A 19,647-nucleotide genomic window follows, 5' to 3' on the forward strand; every position below is an offset into this window, starting at 1 on the left:
GTGCAAAGGCCTGCTTGCTGCCATGACTGGGAGGGGCCGGGCCGAGTATCATGCCTTGGGTTTCCATACAATGTACAGACAGATTGATTTCTCTTTACAACAAACACAGCAACAGACAAAAAGTAGTGTCACACATGCACACATTAAGCATATTACTTTTTTTGGGGGGGAAGTGCCTACGGAGCAGCAAACATCCCCTCCCCAAAATCAGAGGGGGGAACAATCTGAATTCATTGTGGTTCTCAACACAGTGGGGCATCTTAACTTTTAAATTAAGGCACTATTACAATGTCCGGGATAAATGAATGTGGCCTTGAAGATATCCCATAATGGCCTATGAACATGCACTTCCTACACACCCCGACTCACTTCTCCACTGCAGTCCAAACTTCCATGAAACTCCAGCGCACCAAGAACTGATCAGTGTGCATGAGCGGAGGGGGTGTTTTGTTCGCACACTGCTGCCAGTGGTTAGAAGAATGCGCCTCCAGGCACCAGAGGAATCGTTGGTTTAATATCTGAAGCTTGTAGAAGCACTCAGATCAGGAAGTCTTCGATTCCCAGGAATGTTGGAAGTTCCTTTAGACCAGGGGTAGTCAAACTGCGGCCCTCCAGATGTCCATGGACTACAATTCCCAGAAGCCCCTGCCAGCATTTGCTGGCAGGGGCTTCTGGGAATTGTAGTCCATGGACATCTGGAGGGCCGCAGTTTGACTACCCCTGCTTTAGACTGACCTGGTAGCAATCCCGAATCCGAGGCCAAGAAAAAGGACTTTTCTCAACATTTTCCACCTGAGGTCCTTTTCGAAGGGGTCATGTCAAGGCTGGAAGCAGGAATCTACCACCGACTTGACATTTCCAGAAGCTTCTGTTGTTGCTTGTTAGGACAGCACGCTGCCCTTGCCTCAAACGTTCCCAAAAGTACTGGGGGATGCTGATGGTCCCTTTGGGGGAGTTCGCATTGGACAGGTCATTGTTTTTTAAACGTTTTAGACTACGGCTTCTGCCAGCCTGAGCCGAAAGCACACCTTGCCTTCAAGAGGCTCAGAACGCTGAGTCAGGCCTATGAGATGGCTCAGCGGCATAACAATCCAAACAGCGAAACTTCAGGGAATGGAACCGCTCAGCACAGCTCCAATAAGCACCCCTTGGTCTACTCCTCTAGCTACTAGAGGTTTGCTAGAGTCTTGGGAAGGAGACTTTTCCAAACTTGTCTCCGGATGGAGATGTTGGGCGTTGAAGTTTGGGCCCTTTTGCCCTGGCGTGAACGACAAACCGCTGCCAGGGTGGAATTTGGTGGCCGAGGATTGATCCTTTGTTCTGCACTTCTCAGTCCGATGGGAAGCCGCTCTCCAGGGTGCTGAGCAGAGCTCTCTTTAGGCTCAGAACTGAACTTCTAGTGGTCAATTTCACAGGCTCTCCCGTGGATCTGCAATGAAAACTGGGCCATACACTTGTCCTACCATTGAATAAGGAGCTTGGATAAGTAGCGGAATTCATGGCTTCTAATCTGGCAAGCCGGGTTCAATTCCCTCTTCCACATGCAGCCAGCTGGGTGACCTTGGGCTCATCACAGCCCTGATAGTGCTGCTCTCACAGAGCAATCCTGTCAGAGCTCTCTCAGCCCCACCTACCTCACAGGGTCTCTGTTGTGGGGAGAGGAAGGGTTGGGTGCTGGCTTCTCTAGGTTGTTTGCTTCTCGTACCTGAAACCTGGAGCCGTTCTGTGCTTCTTTTAGAAATACAGGGCTGAGTGGTCATATCATGAAATACCCCAGACAGGAACAATTTGATTCAACAGGAGAAAGGCTTTCATTTTTAGCAACATTATAGGAAGAGACTAAGAGCCTCTTGTGGCGCAGAGTGGTAAGGCAGCGACATGCTGTCTGAAGCTGTCTGCCCATGAGGTTGGGAGTTCGATCCCAGCAGCTGGTTCAAGGTTGACTCAGCCTTCCATCCTTCCGAGGTCGGTAAAATGAGTACGGTAATGACTGGGGAAGGCACTGGCAAACCACCCCGTATTGAGTCTGCCATGAAAACGCTGGAGGGCGTCACCCCAAGGGTCAGACATGACCCGGTGCTTGCACAGGGGATACCTTTACCTTTAGGAAGAGACTGGGTTGTTTCGAAGTCAAAATCCCCTGCTTGACTGCTGGTCTTCTTGGAAATTGGTGACCATTCCATCAACTCATCAAGGATCTCCACGTAGAAGTCTACTCAAGGAGTCGATAATGTTTCGGTGCCAATTCCAGCTTTCAAGGTCGAGGCCAGTACAAAGTACGACCTGATTTAACGGCACTATCCCGTTAGCCCTTTGATCTATCTTTGCAGCTCAACAGTGTTTATAAAAGAGGGCGCATTTGGGCACAGATAAAAGGGCGCTTGCTGCTCTTTTAGAAGCAACCTGTCTCCTTTAATCTTTCCCTTCCTTTTTCACGCCAATGAGCACGGCTCCTGCCAGCCTTTCAGAAAACCCACGCAAGCAATCATTTTTGACAGGGGGGCAGGAGTTCTTCCTGAGCATTCGTTCTGCAGAGATGTTTCAGTGATTCCCAACTCCCTTGTCTAATTCCTGGAAGGGTCTTTGAAAGATCTAAAGATTACACCCGAGTGATGGAATGGGGTTGCTTGCTGGAGGAAATGGAATTCAGGTGACGGCTGGCATCGGTGATCCTTACAGAGCAATCCCAAGTGGAGTTGTGCTCTTTTAAGTCATCCGCTCCAATAGGCTTAGAAGAGTGTAGCTCTGTTTAGGATTGCGCTGCTTAGATTACCATCCTATGCCTATTTCTGCATAAAAAGCAGATTATCATTCCCAAACTACGTAGAAGCACAGGAAGGGCATTCCTGCTCCTTGGATGGGCGTCATGCCTCCTGGAACTATTTATCACATCATTCTGCCTTTATCAGCTGTGCTTTTTATACAGCTGTTTCGCAGCACTGTGAATCAGCCACAGGCCCAGTGCTTTTAAGAGGAGCTGGAGAGAGCTGGGGGGGGGGGGTTGTACCCATGAAGGATGACATGAAGTGGCCAACAATCACCCTCCCTTCCTCTCCCCACAATAGACACCCTGTGAGGCAGTTGGGGCTGAGAAAGCTTTGAGAGGAACTCGGACAGCTCAAGGTTACCTAGCTGGTTGCGTGTGGAGGAGGAATGGGGAATTAAACCGGGTAGTCCTAATTAGCAGCCTCCAGTCTTAGCCACTAGTCCAAGCTGGCTCCTGGCACTACTAATTGCAGCTCTTGCCTTTGGTCCCCTTTACATAAAACAGGACTTGCTTCTGAGTAGACCCGCTTCGACACGCTGCGTATATGTATTCTCAAAACACAACGGCACACAATCTATGCAGTGTGCACTCCATCTGCTGAATTTCTTTAGAGACAGAAGTAATTTCCTACTAACACGTCAATCCAGGGTGGTAGTAAGTCTTCCTCTTGCTCTACTAACTGCGTGACTGATGTAAGTTTGTCTGATGGATTCCAAGTTTGTCGAAAGCTTGCTTTGCAGGTTGCTCATCCTGGCTCTGATCAGCACAGACAGATATACAAATGTGCCCTTTTCCAGTTCTTCCCCCCCTTTCTGTTTTCTCACTGTGGCCTATTTTCATTGCTAATGTTTCCAGTTTGCTTCTTTCATGCCAGTTTCATGTTGTGCAGCACCACGATTGATGCAAAAAAGACGGAAGAAGAAAAGACAGACTTGTAAGTTCCGTTTGCTCCAGGAAGCAGCAAAATTGGAAAGGGGGACTTTTGAGCCAAGGCTGTGAAATTCAGTAGTATCCTTAGGTCAATTCTGGGAAGATCCCCCAAAACAGGTGTGAGCTCCTCTAGAATACATCACTAGCCCCTTCGGAGGACCTGCCAGACTTCTGGTAAGGGTGCAGACCCACATCCCCGAGATTATGGATCCACGTCAGTCTGCAAAAGACGAACTGCACAAGCGTACAGACTCACTCCAGATTTGGGCTGCATGAGGAAGGGAGAGGGAATTCCAAATCCAGTTCCACCCTTCAACCCCTGCTGGGTTTCACTGTTAAAGCTCATCTCTCCTTGCAGCTGTTCTGTATTTTAAAGGAAAGGGCTTCCCCCCCCCCTTTAAAATTCTAAGAGTGGAGTGGGAAGTCTAGTTCCTATTAGCTGAGCAGGAGCCAAAGGGTTAACCCCCCTCCTTGGATGACCCTGATCCATCTTACATCCAAAGATCCACGATCTTGTAAAGGAAAGGACATTGACACCAAGATGGCCGGGGGGACAGGATGTTTTTTGCCTCTGGCCTTTGAGTTGCGATTGTAGAGTGCCCAGATCATTTCATTCCCCTGCTTGACTATGTTCTGTCATGAAGCTGTAATTGTTGGCATACGCCCTGCCATTTCGACAAGCGGTATAAAAATGTAATCATAATCATAAATAAAAAATAAAAAATAAAACCTGGCATGACCCAATGCAGTTGGGTAGGCCCCATCCCACACACAGTCTAAGAGATATTTTGAAACATAAGACTCTAAAGAGTTTTGTGCCCCGCATTCTCCAAAGCACTTAAATAATCCACCTCAACTGGATCGAGGATCCAATTTCTAAAATCTGACTTCTCATATTGCGTAAAAGTTTTATCGTGATGAGGAAATGGGGAAAAGTTGCCACTGCGACAGGTACGGGGGCATTAGCCGAGCAGCCCCTAATATTTTGGCTCCGTTTACGACACAGACAGGCATTTCTCAGTCGAGCTACCAAACTACGCTGGACACACGTCACGACGTGAAGCACAAACAGAAGAGGAGGCACACAACACCCAAGAGTCTTACGACGGAACAAATGCGGAATAGCCAGTCGTGGCAAGACAGCCAGTCCGTGTACCTTGCTGCTTGTACCAGCTGGGGTTTTCCTTGTATTGTATAAGATTATTATTGTTTCTTTTGCTTCTTCTTCTTCTGTTTTTTTTTGTTTTGTCTTTTTTGCAAGTTACAAACTTTGGTTGAGGCGGCGGCACGGCGTGCAGGACAGCAGCACAATGGGTACAGCAGCAGTTGAAGTCTCGATCCGGGGCGGGCCGAGGGCTTCAGGATGTTGTCTCGTCTTCGTGAACGTCGGGGAGTTCCGGGTCCTTTATCACATCTCCGCTTGCTTGCTTTCTGCACGAAACCGGTCAAAGGAGAGAAACAGAAAAATGTGATGCATGAAAACAGCAAGCTAAGTAAGAGGCTGCTTATGGGACAGCTGGAGGAAAATAAAATCTCTGAGATTTAGATGGACCTTTGCCTTTGAGGGAGACGAAGTTGTTCGTTTCCACTGGAATGGCCAGCAGCATTTCCCCCCGCCTGCAATTTTGCAGCTCTGACTTTAAAAAACACAGGGTGCTTTCAGGCAGTAGCCAGTTGTTTCTTTCATTCAAAGGATGCAGGAAGAGCTAGGCCCAAAAGACAAGCCGGGTTAAGGGTTTGTGTTGTGCTGTTTTGCACTGCTGGCAAATTGACAGTGGCTTCACACAACCCTTTCGTTCTAAACCTGAAATGAAGTTTGGAGGAAATGGTTTAAAGAGATTCTTCTTATTCAAATTTGCCTGGCAAATATTAAAATTGATAGGCTGCTCATATGCAGATCTCCCATTATGGATGCCTGTTTAAAAAGTTTTGGTGTGAATTTTTCTCTAACCTCTTTGTCTTAAAAAAATCTTCATTAACAAGCAGATAGTTCTGATTTCCTGCACTGTGCAGGGGATTGGATTAGATGACCCTGGTGGTACCTGCCAACTCTATGATTCCGTGATTCTAAGCTTTTGCATTTTTTTTTTTTGCTTGAAGACTCCTTCAAAAGCCAGTTCTGGAACACAAGCTTCATACACCCCAACCGTCTCCCCATTACAAAGGACAGTCCCTGCTTTTGGGGTTTCTTGTGCCAGGTAGATCAAGGCCGACCCTTTCCCTATAATTTCAGGGGAACTCTTGTTAAAATATCATCAACGTGAATTGCTGATGCTGTCACTGTTTGGGGGCGGGCTCATTCTCTTGCAGCATTTTGTAGAGATTAAATCTCCAAGTGGGTCAAGGGATATTTCTTCCCTCTAGCATACACCCACATAAACACAGAGGTGTGAATGCTAAAGTGCCCTATGGGGCAGACTCTGCCATTTCACCGCGAGATATATTTTTGCACCGTTACCAATGGATGGATGTTTTCCGTATTTCAGTATTTCTACATCTCGATACCTTTCTGGCTTGTGGGCTAGCAGAGAACAGGCTGCTCCAGAGGGTATAGACTCATCATACAGCAAGTGTTCAGTAAATTAGGCTGAGAGGGAGAGTCACACAGACAAAACAGAGGATTTGAACCCAGGTCACAATCCTACCCTGTACCACATTGACTCTCATTTCTCCAGCCTTTCTCCCCACAAAAAGGGGACCAAGATACCTTACACACAACTACACCCAAGCATAATTATATTAGCAATAACACAAAACAATTCAAAGAAACCATGGCAGAGCTACTAGCTAGTACATCTTCCCTATGAGGAAAAGCTGATGAGTGCGGGACTTTTTAGTTTAGGAGACAGGCCACTAGGGGGGGGGGCATGATAGAGGTTTATAAAATGATGCATGGAGTGGAGAGAATTGTCAAAGAGAAATTTTTCTCCCTCTCCCAAGACACTAAAGCTTGAGGGCATACGATGAAACTGATGGGAAGTAGGTTCAGGACAGACAAAAAGAAATACTGCTTTGCACAGAGCAATTTATGCCTTTATGCTTTGTTGTTGGTCCTCCAGAGGAACTGGTTGGCCACTGTGTGAGGCAAGATGCTGGACGAGATGGAGACTATTGTTCTGATCGAGATGGGCTGTTGGTCTACTTATCTCTCCAAACAGCAATCCCTCAATAGCTTCCTTGCCCAAACAGCACCCCCCTTCTTACACAAAGACATAACAAATATCCTCTTTGCAGGCTCTTCTAAAAGTCAGAATGGAGATGCACTCCTCCTTTCCTCTGGCCACCTAATTCCAGAGAGCCGGCCAGTGAAAAAGAAAAGGAAAAAGAAGCTGATCAAGAATTCTCAAAAAGGTGGCTGCCCATGGCTATGTTCACAGATTCAGGTTCATCCAGATGCGTGGCCCCTGGAGTATGAAGGACTTTAAGGGTCCTAGTGCCTTGAATTTCATGCTACAGCTGTTAGTGAACAAGTATAATGTGTTCCAATCTACTTGCTTTGTTAACCCCCCAAACCTGCATTTTGCACTAATGAACGTTTCTGGGTTTTCTTGAAGGGCAGCCCCATGTAAAGCACAATGCAATAATCTCATCTCATAGCAAAGCCAGATCATGTTAAGTTTAGAAGGCAAGATAATCTATGTGTAAGAGGTTAATCCCCTGTCATGGGCGGCCCAGGCTTGCCTGGTCTCATCAGATCCTGGAAGTTAAGCAGGGTCAGTCCTGATTAGTTCTTGGATAGGAGACTGTACACTTTTTATAAAGCTTGGAAGTGCGCTACAAACAGCTGAAGGACTAGGAAGGGTTAATTCTTCACTGAAACAGAAAGCCTTGAGTGACAGGCTGTTCCAAGAGATCTGTTTGGTTAGCATCTGCTGAGCAGAGAAAGACTTCTGAACTGGAATCCTGAGGAGGATTCAGTCTGATTTCAGTCCTGGCTGGAAAGACTCAATAATTAACAGAGTCTGAATTCAGCCCTGACTGAGGGCAGTTTAACACAGACGGGCGAACTGGGGAATGTTGGCAAGGGTGAGTGGGCTATGAGATGGAGACTCTTTAGAGAGAGAAAAAAATTCCTTTCTCGGTCAAACAGGGTACAAAATCCCTGGTCTGTGTAGTTAGAAACTGGAGATCTTAAGTCAGTTAAAAATTTAAAACAAGTGCTGGTGTTTCAAGAGAAGGGGTTTGGGTGCTGGAAAGAGTATATCAGCCTTCTAGAAACAAAAGGAGTCAGGGAATACTCAAAGAAACTGTACTAAGGTGTTTGGAAACCACTGGAAGAAAAGCCTCTCAAGATTTAAATACCTCTAAATAGCTTAAGAAACTCTCTTTAGCCTGAAACACAAGAATTAAAGTCTGTCCATGTACTGCTTTTACCTCAGAGTTATCTATATTGAGTTACCTCAGAAATTTCCACCCCTGATTTCACCTGACCTTTCCCCCCTGTATTGAATAAAATATTTGTTAATTTTGAACTTCAAAACATCTCAAGTGCCATTTTCAGTGGTTTAAGGGGGATCCTCAGATTCCTGGGATAAACCAGAAGTAAAATATCATATTGACACAGGTTGGGACAGGCAAAGTTCTTCAGGAAAGAAGAAAACAGACTAGTAGGGAAAGAGGGACGGAGGGAACATCTTGCCTCTAAGTAAGGGAAGTGGACAAGGCCATCATAGAGACCACCAAGGAAGTCCAGGGCTGCAGGGCAACCACCTCTAAACTTCTCTTGCCTTGAAAACCCTCTGGGGTCACCATAAGTTGGCCATGACTTGCAGGCACTTCCTGCCAACAAGATGTTAACTGAAAGAAGGCACTTCGTAGCAATGTCACGAAATGGCTTAGCTAGCAGGAAGACAAGGTCCAAGAGTACCCCTCTGTCAATAAGAAACTAACCCCATCTAGGGCAGACGGAGCAATTTCATGTACGGCTTCAGCCTTCAAAGCCAGCATCACCTCCATCCTGTCTGGAAGGCCTGGACCACCTGATGCCACCATCTTGTTGTAGCTAAGCAGGTCTGGGTCTCGTCGGTGCCTGGATGGGAGACCTCCTGTCTTGAGTTCCAGGATGGAAGAAAGATGCGATATGAATTTAGCGATTGTTCCAACCACCCCCCACCCCATATACCCCACTGTAGGGTCAATGAGGAACTTGACTTTGACCATGATAGCAGATTCCCTCTCAAAGCCACTCCAAACACTAGCAACCACAGGGACATCAACACAGTCAGCACCCAACTCAGGGCCTGCTACCGACCTCCGTAAATGATTCATACTCGGTTCCCCAACGTGGTGCCTGCAGATTCCATAGCACCCACTGACAGCTTTTCTGGTGCCCGTTGAGTGTTTCAGGTAAGTGAGTGGAACCAGGTAGGACTTTTGGCCCACAAGGCTCCTGATCGATTATAGGGAGAGTTGATTGGCTGTGCCAGTTTTGTTAAAATGTTACTTCAACAGCAGCTGCTGCTGCCACCATAACACCGATCGTGTCTGGCTCCACTTCCTGCGGCGGCCATTTTATGGCAGCCATTTTGTCTTGGTGCCCACCATGTTGTGTCAGAATTCAGTGTTCCTGCAGGCTCCAAAAGGCTGGGGACCTGTGGTCTATAGTCTTGAATAAGGGGCATGTTAGCGCACTGAATACTAGCCGGCCTCTGAAGAGGACAATGAGGACACACCAGGGCTTTTATGTTCTTCCCTTCCACTGGCCACCAATAGTAGATGTAGGCTTGGGGTTGCCAAATCCAGATTGGGGAGCTCATAGAGATTTGGAGGATGGAGCCTGTGGAGGTCAGGGACTTCAATGGGGGACAATGCCATAGAGCAGGGTTGCTAAACGGTGGCTCGCCAGATGTCCACAGACTACAAAACCCATGAGCACATGCTGGCAGGGTGCCTGCAGGAGGCGGTAGAGGACAATACTCTTGATATTCACTTCCTCAGCTGACTCTAGGCCAGGGCTGGCCAAACTGTGGCTCTACAGCTGTCCATGGGCTACAGTTAACTGGCAGGGGTTCATGGGAATTGTAGTCCATGGACAGCTGGAGAGCTACAGTCTGGCCACCCCTGCCCTAGTTTTTTCTAGGCCGTTCTGACAGGCAGCAGGCCTCTACGGGTGCCAGCGGATGCCTCTACAGATGCTTTTTCCATTCTCCTACCCCAGCAGTAGTCAAACTGCGGCCCTCCAGATGTCCATGGACTACAACGCTGGCAGGGGCTCATGGGAATTGTAGTCCATGGACATCTGGCGGGCCGCAGTTTGGCTACCCCTGGTGTCCTACACCTTCCCCACGAGCTTCTTTTTGCAGCTAGGTCACACTCTGAGAGCCATAACGATGGATCGCCAAACACCGTATGAAGTTTGGCCCACGGATCAGCTTGTTGCCTTGGATTGCCAAGATATCTTTTCTCGAGGACTATGAATCTGAACAGGGAACACCCCTTTGCAGATCCCGTCTGAGAATCCATCCCATCCCATCGCTCCGGGGGTCCCACAGGCTTGTTCCCGAGAAACTCACCCCCAATAATAGCCCCTCCCCCCGAAATCAATGCAATTTAAAGAGGGAAAGAAGGAAGAACAAAACAAGGATGCGACTACTAAACTGCCTCACAGCCCAATATCAGGCACCACACACAGGGATCTATTGCAACAAAGCCACGGTTCTAGGGGAGGGGAGCAAGGGAGAGAGGGGTTCTCGCTAAGACACACGCCCCGCGAATACGGAGGGGAGCACGGACCACTCCACGGCACTTGGGAGGAGCACACGACACTCAGTTACCTTAAAGATGGATGCAAATATATAGATGAAGTTAAGCGAAAACCATGCCTAGAGGCAGAGAACAAAAACAAAGCAGAAAGGAAAGAGGGAGGGGAAACTGGTAATGAGATTGCATGGATGAGATGGAATGTCAGCATTTCGCAGAGCCGAAGCAATAAAAAAATCAGAGGCGGGGGGAGTGGGAGTAGGAGAGAAGGGCTCCAGAATTAAGACAGAAATTGGCCGCTGGGTGTAGGGTCACCAGGTCTGGGATGGGAAATTGCTGGAGATGTTGGGGGTGGACCCTCGAAAGAGTAGGGTTTAAGACAAAGAGGCATTTCAGTGGGTTATAATACCACAGAGGCCATCTTTTAAAGCAGGGGAGCTGCTCTCTATAACCTGGGCCCATTCTGCACACAAAAGATAATGCACTCTCAATGCACTTTAGAAGTAGATTTTCCTGTTCCGCACAGGAGAATCCAGCTGCCAAAGCACAATGAAAGTACATTATCCTATGTGTGTGGAATGGGCCCTGGAGAGGAGTTAGAATTCAGGGAGATCTCCAGCCACCACCTGGAGGTTGGCAACACTAGTTGTGAGGCAGGGCTCTCTGGCCTGCCTACCTGTTATTTTGTCCAGATGTGTGGCCAATAGAACAAATTGCACACACACACACACAAAATTCCAAAGAGGGGAATCTCTATCCAGGATTGGTTCTTATATTCTGTGGTCCTAAGCAGGTACCCCACACCCTCTAGGCTTCCACCATACCTTCTACTAGGTATGTCATTTCCTGCTCTACTGGTAGCTGGGCACCACTGATCCCTGCCCCTCTTCTACTCCAAGCAGTACTTAGGGGGGGGCTTGGACAGAGAAACAGCCCTGGATCTCAATCCCCCTTCCGCAGAAGATGGCTGCAAATTGTCCTGACCTTTCCATCTTTCCAAAAACGAGAACGTCTTTTTCAGGAAATTAGGATTCGGTACTAGGTGTGAAGAGAGCAAATCTGGGTGTCTGAAATCTCAGTGAGGAAGGGGGGGCATTCATTTTGGCAGGCACAATTCTTTTTAAGGGGGGGAGAGAATAAAACCCTCCAATTATTTTCTTCTAAGCAACCTAATTAAACAAATTAAATACAAAATTGGAAAGGATTTCTAATTGCCTTTCCTTTCCCCCCTTCATTTGCTTCCCGAGGAACATGAAAGTCATTATTCCTTCTTGTGAGAGAGAGGAAATCAACGCAACATTTGCAATCGTTAATTTGCTCTGCTTCAGAAGGTGCTGGAGAGGAAGGGAGGGGTGGCCGATGTAGCCGGGGAGTGTTTTTAGAAAAAAAGGAAGCTGTGTCACGAACGTCGTAAGAATATCCTTATCAAAATGAGACACAAAAACACTTTGGGATTTCTTATCCGGGTTGTATTCACAATTCAGCCTTAATGTTGTTACACAGCCACATGGTTTATGTGATCTTTGCTCGCCCTGGAGGACTTCACTCTCTTCAGTGATGATTTCAATACTTCCTCTCTTTTGTTGCTACAAAATTATTAAGTTACTAAACATGCCTATGTTGTCCCTCCCCCCCTTGTCTTTTTTCATATTCTTGACGACATTGTTCCGGAAGGTTAGCCATGTTAAAACTGTTCTGGCAAAACAGGAGTACTCTAGCTGCTTTAAAACTATTATTTAAAAAAAAACTAAATTAAACTAATAGCAAAGTGTTCCATAACAAACCTTCACAGAGGCACGGTGGCCCTCTCATGGTTCTTTCCTCATCCATTCCTGCAAAACCTCCCTTTGTTACATCTGCCTCGGTCTTTCCGTAAACAAAAAGAAAACAGTAGATAACGCAGAATCAAGCAGCCCAGCAAGAACGAGGTATGGTAAAATTACTTCAGTAAGCCAACACAAAGAGAAAACTTTTTCCAAATCATGTCAAATAGTTTCCAAATAATAACCAGCAATGGCTAAACAATGCAACAATCAAAGTTATACATAATTAGGTATGAAAGAGCCACCAGTTAGAGCTTGTTTATCAGCTAATGGCCAGAAGGTGCAAGAAAACAACTGTGTTACTAGCGGCCTAAATCTGGTCGCCTTGTTACTCCTGGGAGCCAGCTTTGAGCCCTTGCAGTCAGTGTGAGCTCTGAGCTGGTTTGGTTTCAGCCAATGATTCTTTAAAGAAGGCATTTTGCTGAAAAACAGGCTCAATGGTTCTCAACCTGGGGGTCAGGACCCCTTTGGGGGTTGAACAACCCTTTCACAGAGGTTGTGGTAGGGCAAGCAGCTTGGCCAGGGGGGGGCACCATCTACACAACAGCCTTGTGGGGTAGATCAAGATAGAGGGTTTGTCTATCTGGAGCAGCGGAAAAGAGTGAGATCGGCATGGTGGGACAAGAGGCAGAACTGAACTGAGAAACCCCGGGGGAAAAACACAATTTATATACAATCATGAACAACGGATCTTCTCGCCATTGGTCAGTTTTGGTTTAATTTCTGTGAAAGAACACTTGCATAATTTTAGGGTTGGGGGTTACCACAACATGAGGAAATGTATTAAAGGGTCGCGGCATTAGGAAGGTTGAGAACCTCTGCTCTAACAGGTGACTTTTCCCATCCTAATTATGTGCAACTTCGATTGTTGTATTGTTTAGCCACTGCCGGTTACTATTCAGAAACTATTTGACAACAACAATGTTTGGAAGAAGTTTTATCGTTGTGTTGTCTTCCTGAAGTAATATTGCCGGGCTGTTGGGTCTTTCCGTCAAGCAGAACGAACACAAATTATAACAGCCGAGCACCGTGAGACCTCCCACTTAGGGCGTACTTACATCAAGAAGTCACCCGGAGCCGACATGGACCTCTCTTCTCGCCTAGCTTGAACTTCATAGGGGTTGCAGAAAGATCGTTTCCTCAGCATGGCTTTCACTAAAATCTTGGTGAACGAAATTTAAAAAAAATAAAAGGGGGGGGGGAAGAATTAGAAATAAATCAGAGAGAACAATCTTTCATTCATTCATTCATTCATTCATTCATTCATTCATTCATTCATTCATTCATTCATTCATTCATTCATTCTGCTATCTTTTGCAACTCCAGCATTTTGGGGAGTGGCACTGCCTCCAAGGCACCTGCATCAATACATACCACGGCAGGTAAACTGGGGATTGTCTTCACAGAGTTCTTGACTTCTTCTTCGGTTACCTCCACGACCGTGCAGTGCTCCTCCTCTAGAGGAAGAGGATCTTCACCAAACTTGGTCACCCAAGGATGCAACTGCATGGGGGAACACAAGCACATTTGAGTGTGACCCGTGGACCTTTGGGTGGTACCCTTCCTTCCTTCCTTCCTTCCTTCCTTCCTTCCTTCCTTCCTTCCTTCCTTCCTTCCTTCCTTCCTTCCTTCCTTCCTTCCTTCCTTCCTTCCTTCCTTCCACTATGCTGGACATTGCATCTTCCTTCCTTCCTTCCTTCCTTCCTTCCTTCCTTCCTTCCTTCCTTCCTTCCTTCCTTCCTTCCTTCCTTCCTTCCTTCCTTCCTTCCTTCAACATCAACTTCTGGAGGAATCCGTCAAATGAATGTACTTGTTGCATGGAGGGAATGATGGGGGAAGAGAATATCAGGGAAGCCTGTATGCCTACTCCCATTTTAAACCACCTCCTGTCTCTCCCCCTTCTGCCTTCCTTGAGCCTGCCTCTTAATGCGGGTGATGATGTCACTTCCAGTGGGTGTGACAAGGAGGCGTGGCCAGCTGGCCCCACTTCTGGGGATCCTCAAAGTCTGAAAAATTATTTCAGGGGCTCCTCTAAGGTCAAACAAATTGGTCTAATGGATTAAATTTGGGTTTTTAATGTAAAGTTTTTGGCAACGTATAAACTTTTGACGTGGTCTGTGATTGTCATGAATAATTCATTTCTTCACTAGTTTATTTTTAATTATTGAAGCGGTTGGTTTATTGCCCCCGCTGGCCTCAAACCCTAGATGCCAAACATTTGGGACAGTTCAGAACTCGGGCTCCTTCCAGCATCCATCCCTTTCCTGATGAAGAATGTGCTTAAGCCTCCATGGCACTTTTGGTGCTATCCTAAGCAGAGTTATGCCTTTGTGCATCCACTGCAGTCAACAGGCGTCAAAAGGTGCCCCTCCTTCTTAGGATGGTGCTGAAAGACACCATGGCTATTCCTCTGTGTTGCCACTTGGGGGCACATTAATAATAGAAAAACTTTGCATCTGAGTAATGTTTTCTACTGTTCTGAACAGTGCTGACACTAAAGTCTGCACAGTCTCTTGGTCTGCAGACTCTTAGACGTTTCCCTGGCCCGTGTAAAGAATTAAGCAGTGGTTCTGAGATGTTCTGGATCAGGGGTAATTGCTCATGGTAATTGTAGCTCATGAACATCTGGAGAGCTACAGTTCGGCCACCCCTGTCCTAGTCTGACAAGACTTTCAGCATGAAGGATAGCAACTTAAAAAAAAAGGAGTGAATCTCTAATATTTGAGCTTACCTTAATGTCAGGAATTGTTATCCTCATTTCAGGGTTTTTATCCAGCATCTTCAGAATCAGATCTTGGAGCGCTTTGCTGACCTGTGGCCTGGCAGATGGAAACACAAAATATTTGGCTATTAGTAGCTAGAAACTTTAAACAGCTTGTTTTGGGTAGGGGCCTTGGCTCAGTGATGAAGCATCTGCTTAGTCTTCTGAGGGTCACAAGTTCAATCCCTGCCATCTCCAGTGAAAAAACTTAGGGGGTCGGTGATGCTAAAGACATTGAATGAAATCTTGAAGCGTCTGACTAGATAATGCCGACCCTGATGCATGAATAGTCTGATTCCAAGTGAAACAGCTTCATGTGTCAAAATAATGAAAAAGCTGAAATTCTCAGGAAGCATCTCTTATTCCATATTATTCCTCCAAACTCCTGAAGAATCCTAAAAAAACCCTGCAAGGCTGAGACAAACCACTGATCCATCAAACATCCAGTAGAGTCTACTCCAGGGGTGGCCAAACTGTGGCTCTCCATGTGTCCAGGGACTACAACTACCATGTGACCCTGTCAGCACCATGCTGGCAGGGGCTCATGGTCATTGTAGTCCATGGACATCTGGAGAGCCACAGTTTGGCCATCCCTGGTCTACCCTGATTGGCTATCCTCTGTGACAGAAAGAGGCTCTCTAGGATTTCGGAAAGAGAAAGCTGCTACCTGAAATCCTTCACCTGGAGATACCTGCAATTTAAAACTTCAGGATGCTAAAGAAAACACTCTCCCAATATTTATTTATTTATTGTAGGGCAGAATCGCACACAGGAAGCATGACCAGGTAGATGCAGTGGGCATGCAGACCAACTGGGCAACCCTGGTAAATATTAATATCCCGAAACGGAAACACATGAAACAACCTTATTCCAAGTCAAACTAGGGTTGCTTGCAGTGGGTTGGGAAATACCTGAAGACTTTGGGGGAGGAGTGAGGAATGGGTGGGATCTGAGGCAGGAAGAGACCTCAGTGGAGTATAATACTATGAAGTCCACCCTGCAAAGTAGCCATTTTCTCCGGGGGAACTGATCTCTGTTGCCTGGAGATGAACTGTAAAACTGAGGGCTCTCCAGGTTGTACCTGGGGACTGGCATCTCTGTCCCCTGGTCCACCTGGCAATGGCTCTCTATGGTCTTTACCTCAGTCACATTTTCCCCCAGAACCAGCTGCTATATATAATCTATCACCGAGCACAATTATAAGCCTCCATTTCTCTCCTAATGAGAAGGCGAATGCCTCAACAGACTACCTCCTGCTCAGAATTCTTGGGAATGCAAATCAGTCCCATCGACTGTATCTGAAACACCACAGACCGCCTCAGTTGCTCTGCAGCATAAATCTCAAAGGGCCGTGACCCACGGACTTCCAACCGTGCAGAATAACCGTTTTTGACTGGATTTATTTCCCCTGAGGCAACCGCAGGGCCAGTTTCTAAGGCCTCCCGAGTAAACAGAAGAGTGTGTGTCTTCCGTAGCCATGGCAGAAGACGCTCCATTTCCAAACCCCTGGTAATAAAAACACTGAGGCTGTGGGTGGTTTGTAGTAGAGACGGTCCAGTAAATCCTAATTTAAGGGAGTTTTATCTTCCCTCCCCACCCTCTCTGCCCACCAGCACTTCTCCTTCTGGCTTTTTCAAATTAATGGGCTTCGTTTAAATATCAACAAGACAGTCATCTTCTCTGCCTCTCCACAGACTAATGAGCAGAATGCCTTTTTAGAAGGGGAGAGGAGGTCACCAGGAAGTCAAACTAAGTCAGGCAGCAAGAGTGGCTGCCACGGGAGATGTTTGAAGGAAGGAGAAAAGGTTCTTCGTGGCAGCCCAGTTAGCCCATTAAATGTTAATCTCTCGCTGTGGAGGCAGATGGGAACAGTCACTGGCGAGATGACTAATAAACTCCAATGTGAGATGGTTTGGAGGTTATGGGCAACACGCCTAGGATCAGGGAAAGTGGCAAAACCAACCAAAAGGGAAACGTCAGCTCCCTTTCCCTTTGCTGCTCTTCCAAACTGAGGCGCTTACCTCTGATTTTGAGGGAGGTAGATGTTGAGGTCTACCCAAACCCAAAAGGAACAATGGCCTAGCTTCAGACTAGAGTTATTGACCTTCAGATGGTCAATAGTGGCTGCAAGTGTCTTACCCTTAGGCTAAATGGCAGAGTAGAGAACCAGTTGGTTGATCGTCCAATCTGGATAGGGACTGGGAGAATTAGATGAAGAAATAAGTGTCTAGATGGCAAAGAAAGAGGCTTGGGGCTAGTGTTGTCAACCTCCTTCCTTCCTTCCTTCCTTCCTTCCTTCCTTCCTTCCTTCCTTCCTTCCTTCCTTCCTTCCTTCCTTCCTTCCTTCTTTCCTTCCTTCAGTTTATAGGTCCTTGAAGTTCTCCCACAATTGATCCCAGACCACAGAGGTTAGTCTCCCCTGGAAAAAATGGGTACTTTGTAAGGCAGACTCTATGGCAGCGCTGGCCAAACTGTGGCTCTGGACTACAAATACCCTGGTACTCATGGTAACTGTAGTCCAGGGACATCTGGAGAGCCACAGTTTGCCCCCCCCTAAGGTTCCTTCCCTCCCAAAACCCTCCTCTCCCCAGGCTCCAAGATTCCCCCAACACAGTTTTGGTAACCCTAATTCTAAGGAATATAGCAAGTTCACTAGTTTGGATTTTGCCTGAATTCTGGGCATGTCATGCTGTGCCGTTCCCTAGCAATCATTATTAAAGAGAAGTATGTCTCTAGCCCTTGTTGATTCCAAGAGAAGAGGCAAAATGGCAGGTAGTATTCACCCTGCCTAATATTTCGATGGGGGACCACCAAAAATTTGGATGGGGGTCTTCCAAGGGATGCTGGGGGTTGTGACACAGAGGCAGGCAATGGCCAACCACCTTCTTAACCAGACAACCCCCAGATCTCCTGGTTACACATACGATAAAGCAACTGGATCATAATGCTAGGAGTGAGGGGTCTCTTGACATACATAATTAGCCAACAGTTTGCATGGCATGCAGATCAGGCAGGTTTTGGGGAACTGGAGCACAGCAGCCCTAAGCTAGGCTCAATGAAGCCATGCAGCTATGATTTCACCACATGCCTGTTGAATGTTAAGGGCCCAGGTAAAAGCAATCACACTCACAAACTACAGGGGACTGCTTTTTGTGTATATTAGGAGATTGATTCCTTGTTGAAACTTGTCTGTTTTTTACTGCTGCTAAACTAAATTACATGCTTTTAGATGGTAATTTTCCCTGCAATTTATAGGGCGAAATTGAATTATGACTTCTTTCTCCAGATAGTTTCCACGTTCTTTATTGCTCAATTATTTTAACGAATTGCTTTTATCTTCCTGCGCTGCCTCAAGACCCTTTTGGTGCATACATAAACCAGAAAACACCAGTTCTTTGTTGCACAACTGTTAAAAAAAATATCAGTTCCAGAATTATTTTGTATAGCAGTGCAAGCCCTACTGAAATATGTTCTTTCTCGTGCACTTTCATTTCGGCAACTCAAAGGCAAATAAACGAATTGCAAATAAACGATTTAGGCAAATAAACTCAAAGGCAAATAAACGATTTACGAAGTCTTCATAAATCAAAACCCAACTTGGTTTCATAAGTCAAAAACCACCCCCTGAATTAATTTCACTGAAGTTTGGGACAGGAGAATGTTCAGGCACAACACTTCCTATGTTAATTTGGATTTTCAGCTTCCGGCACGAAAATGTCTGGAGGCAGTTTTGGTAGGAGACCAAATTTCCTTCCCAATTGTATCGAGGATGCTTATGCAACCAAGAGAGCAGTGTTGGAAAACGCACTTGTCTGGGATACAAAGAGGAGACGGAGACCCTGCAGGGAGCAGCTAGAAGACAATTTGAGAGTCTAATGAGGTCATCTCCTTCTTTCCTGTTCGGTGCCATTCCATGTCTGTCTCAGGACAATTTCCCCTTCTTGGTAGTGTCACACTCTGTCTCACCCTCTTTCCCTGCTAGAGACGCTGTTCGGCACTTATCTCTCCCTATCCTCTTTCCTATCAAGTATGTTCATTCCAAAATGAACCTTTATCTACTCTTAAATCAGGTTGTGCACAGTCCTGACATTTGGCTTGAAGTGCACAGTGAGCTTTCTACCTGTAAGCAGGCCTCGCCTTACAGCTTTGTGATACCGATCACCTGAAGGAGGGTGGCTAACAAGACCGGCAAGAACAAATAGTACAAAACGAATGACAACTCAATTAAAAAACCAAAAACAAAACAGACACAACAATCCATGGGTATATCCATGGGTTGGAGGCAGAGTGATTCCCGGCATGATCTGCTGGGGATCTCTAGCTGAAGCCAACTGAGTTCCTTGCTTCCAGATAACGACAGGCCCATGCTGAACGGAAGGGGAGGGGAGTGGGTTATATATTTATTATCCGCCATCTTGATATTGTGTATTGGGCTTTAATTATGTTTTAATGGGTTTTTATGGGATTTATTGCACTTATGGATTGTGTAAACCGCCGCGAGATATTTGAGAGCAGCGGTAAAGGTAAAGGTAAAGGTATCCCCTGTGCAAGCACCGAGTCATGTCTGACCCTTGGGGTGACGCCCTCTAGCGTTTTCATGGCAGACTCAATACGGGGTGGTTTGCCAGTGCCTTCCCCAGTCATTACCGTTTACCCCCCAGCAAGCT

The 19,647-nt window shown here is 46.5% G+C and overlaps 1 protein-coding gene across 4 annotated transcripts in view; it reads right to left on the minus strand.

The window, feature by feature from the left end:
- Nucleotides 1-674: 674 nt before the first annotated feature.
- CAMKK1 (calcium/calmodulin dependent protein kinase kinase 1) overlaps nt 675-19,647 on the minus strand; it is a 93,421-nt gene continuing 74,448 nt past the window's right edge. For 3 of the 4 annotated variants that reach the window (XR_013226706.1, XR_013226707.1, XR_013226708.1), the window contains exons 13-17: nt 14,951-15,038; nt 13,594-13,722; nt 13,278-13,381; nt 8,588-8,746; nt 675-5,128 (exon numbers count right to left, since the gene is read on the minus strand). Coding sequence is in view for 1 of the 4 variants with exons in the window: in XM_077311047.1 (XP_077167162.1) it covers nt 5,056-5,128; nt 13,278-13,381; nt 13,594-13,722; nt 14,951-15,038 (394 nt within the window). In the remaining 3 variants the exon portion in view is untranslated. The remainder of the gene's footprint in view (nt 5,129-8,587; nt 8,747-13,277; nt 13,382-13,593; nt 13,723-14,950; nt 15,039-19,647) is intronic. The other variant, XM_077311047.1, reaches the window with a different exon arrangement.

The sequence above is a fragment of the Paroedura picta genome, chromosome 15, assembly GCF_049243985.1.
Source record: "Paroedura picta isolate Pp20150507F chromosome 15, Ppicta_v3.0, whole genome shotgun sequence".
Lineage (NCBI taxonomy): Eukaryota > Metazoa > Chordata > Lepidosauria > Squamata > Gekkonidae > Paroedura > Paroedura picta.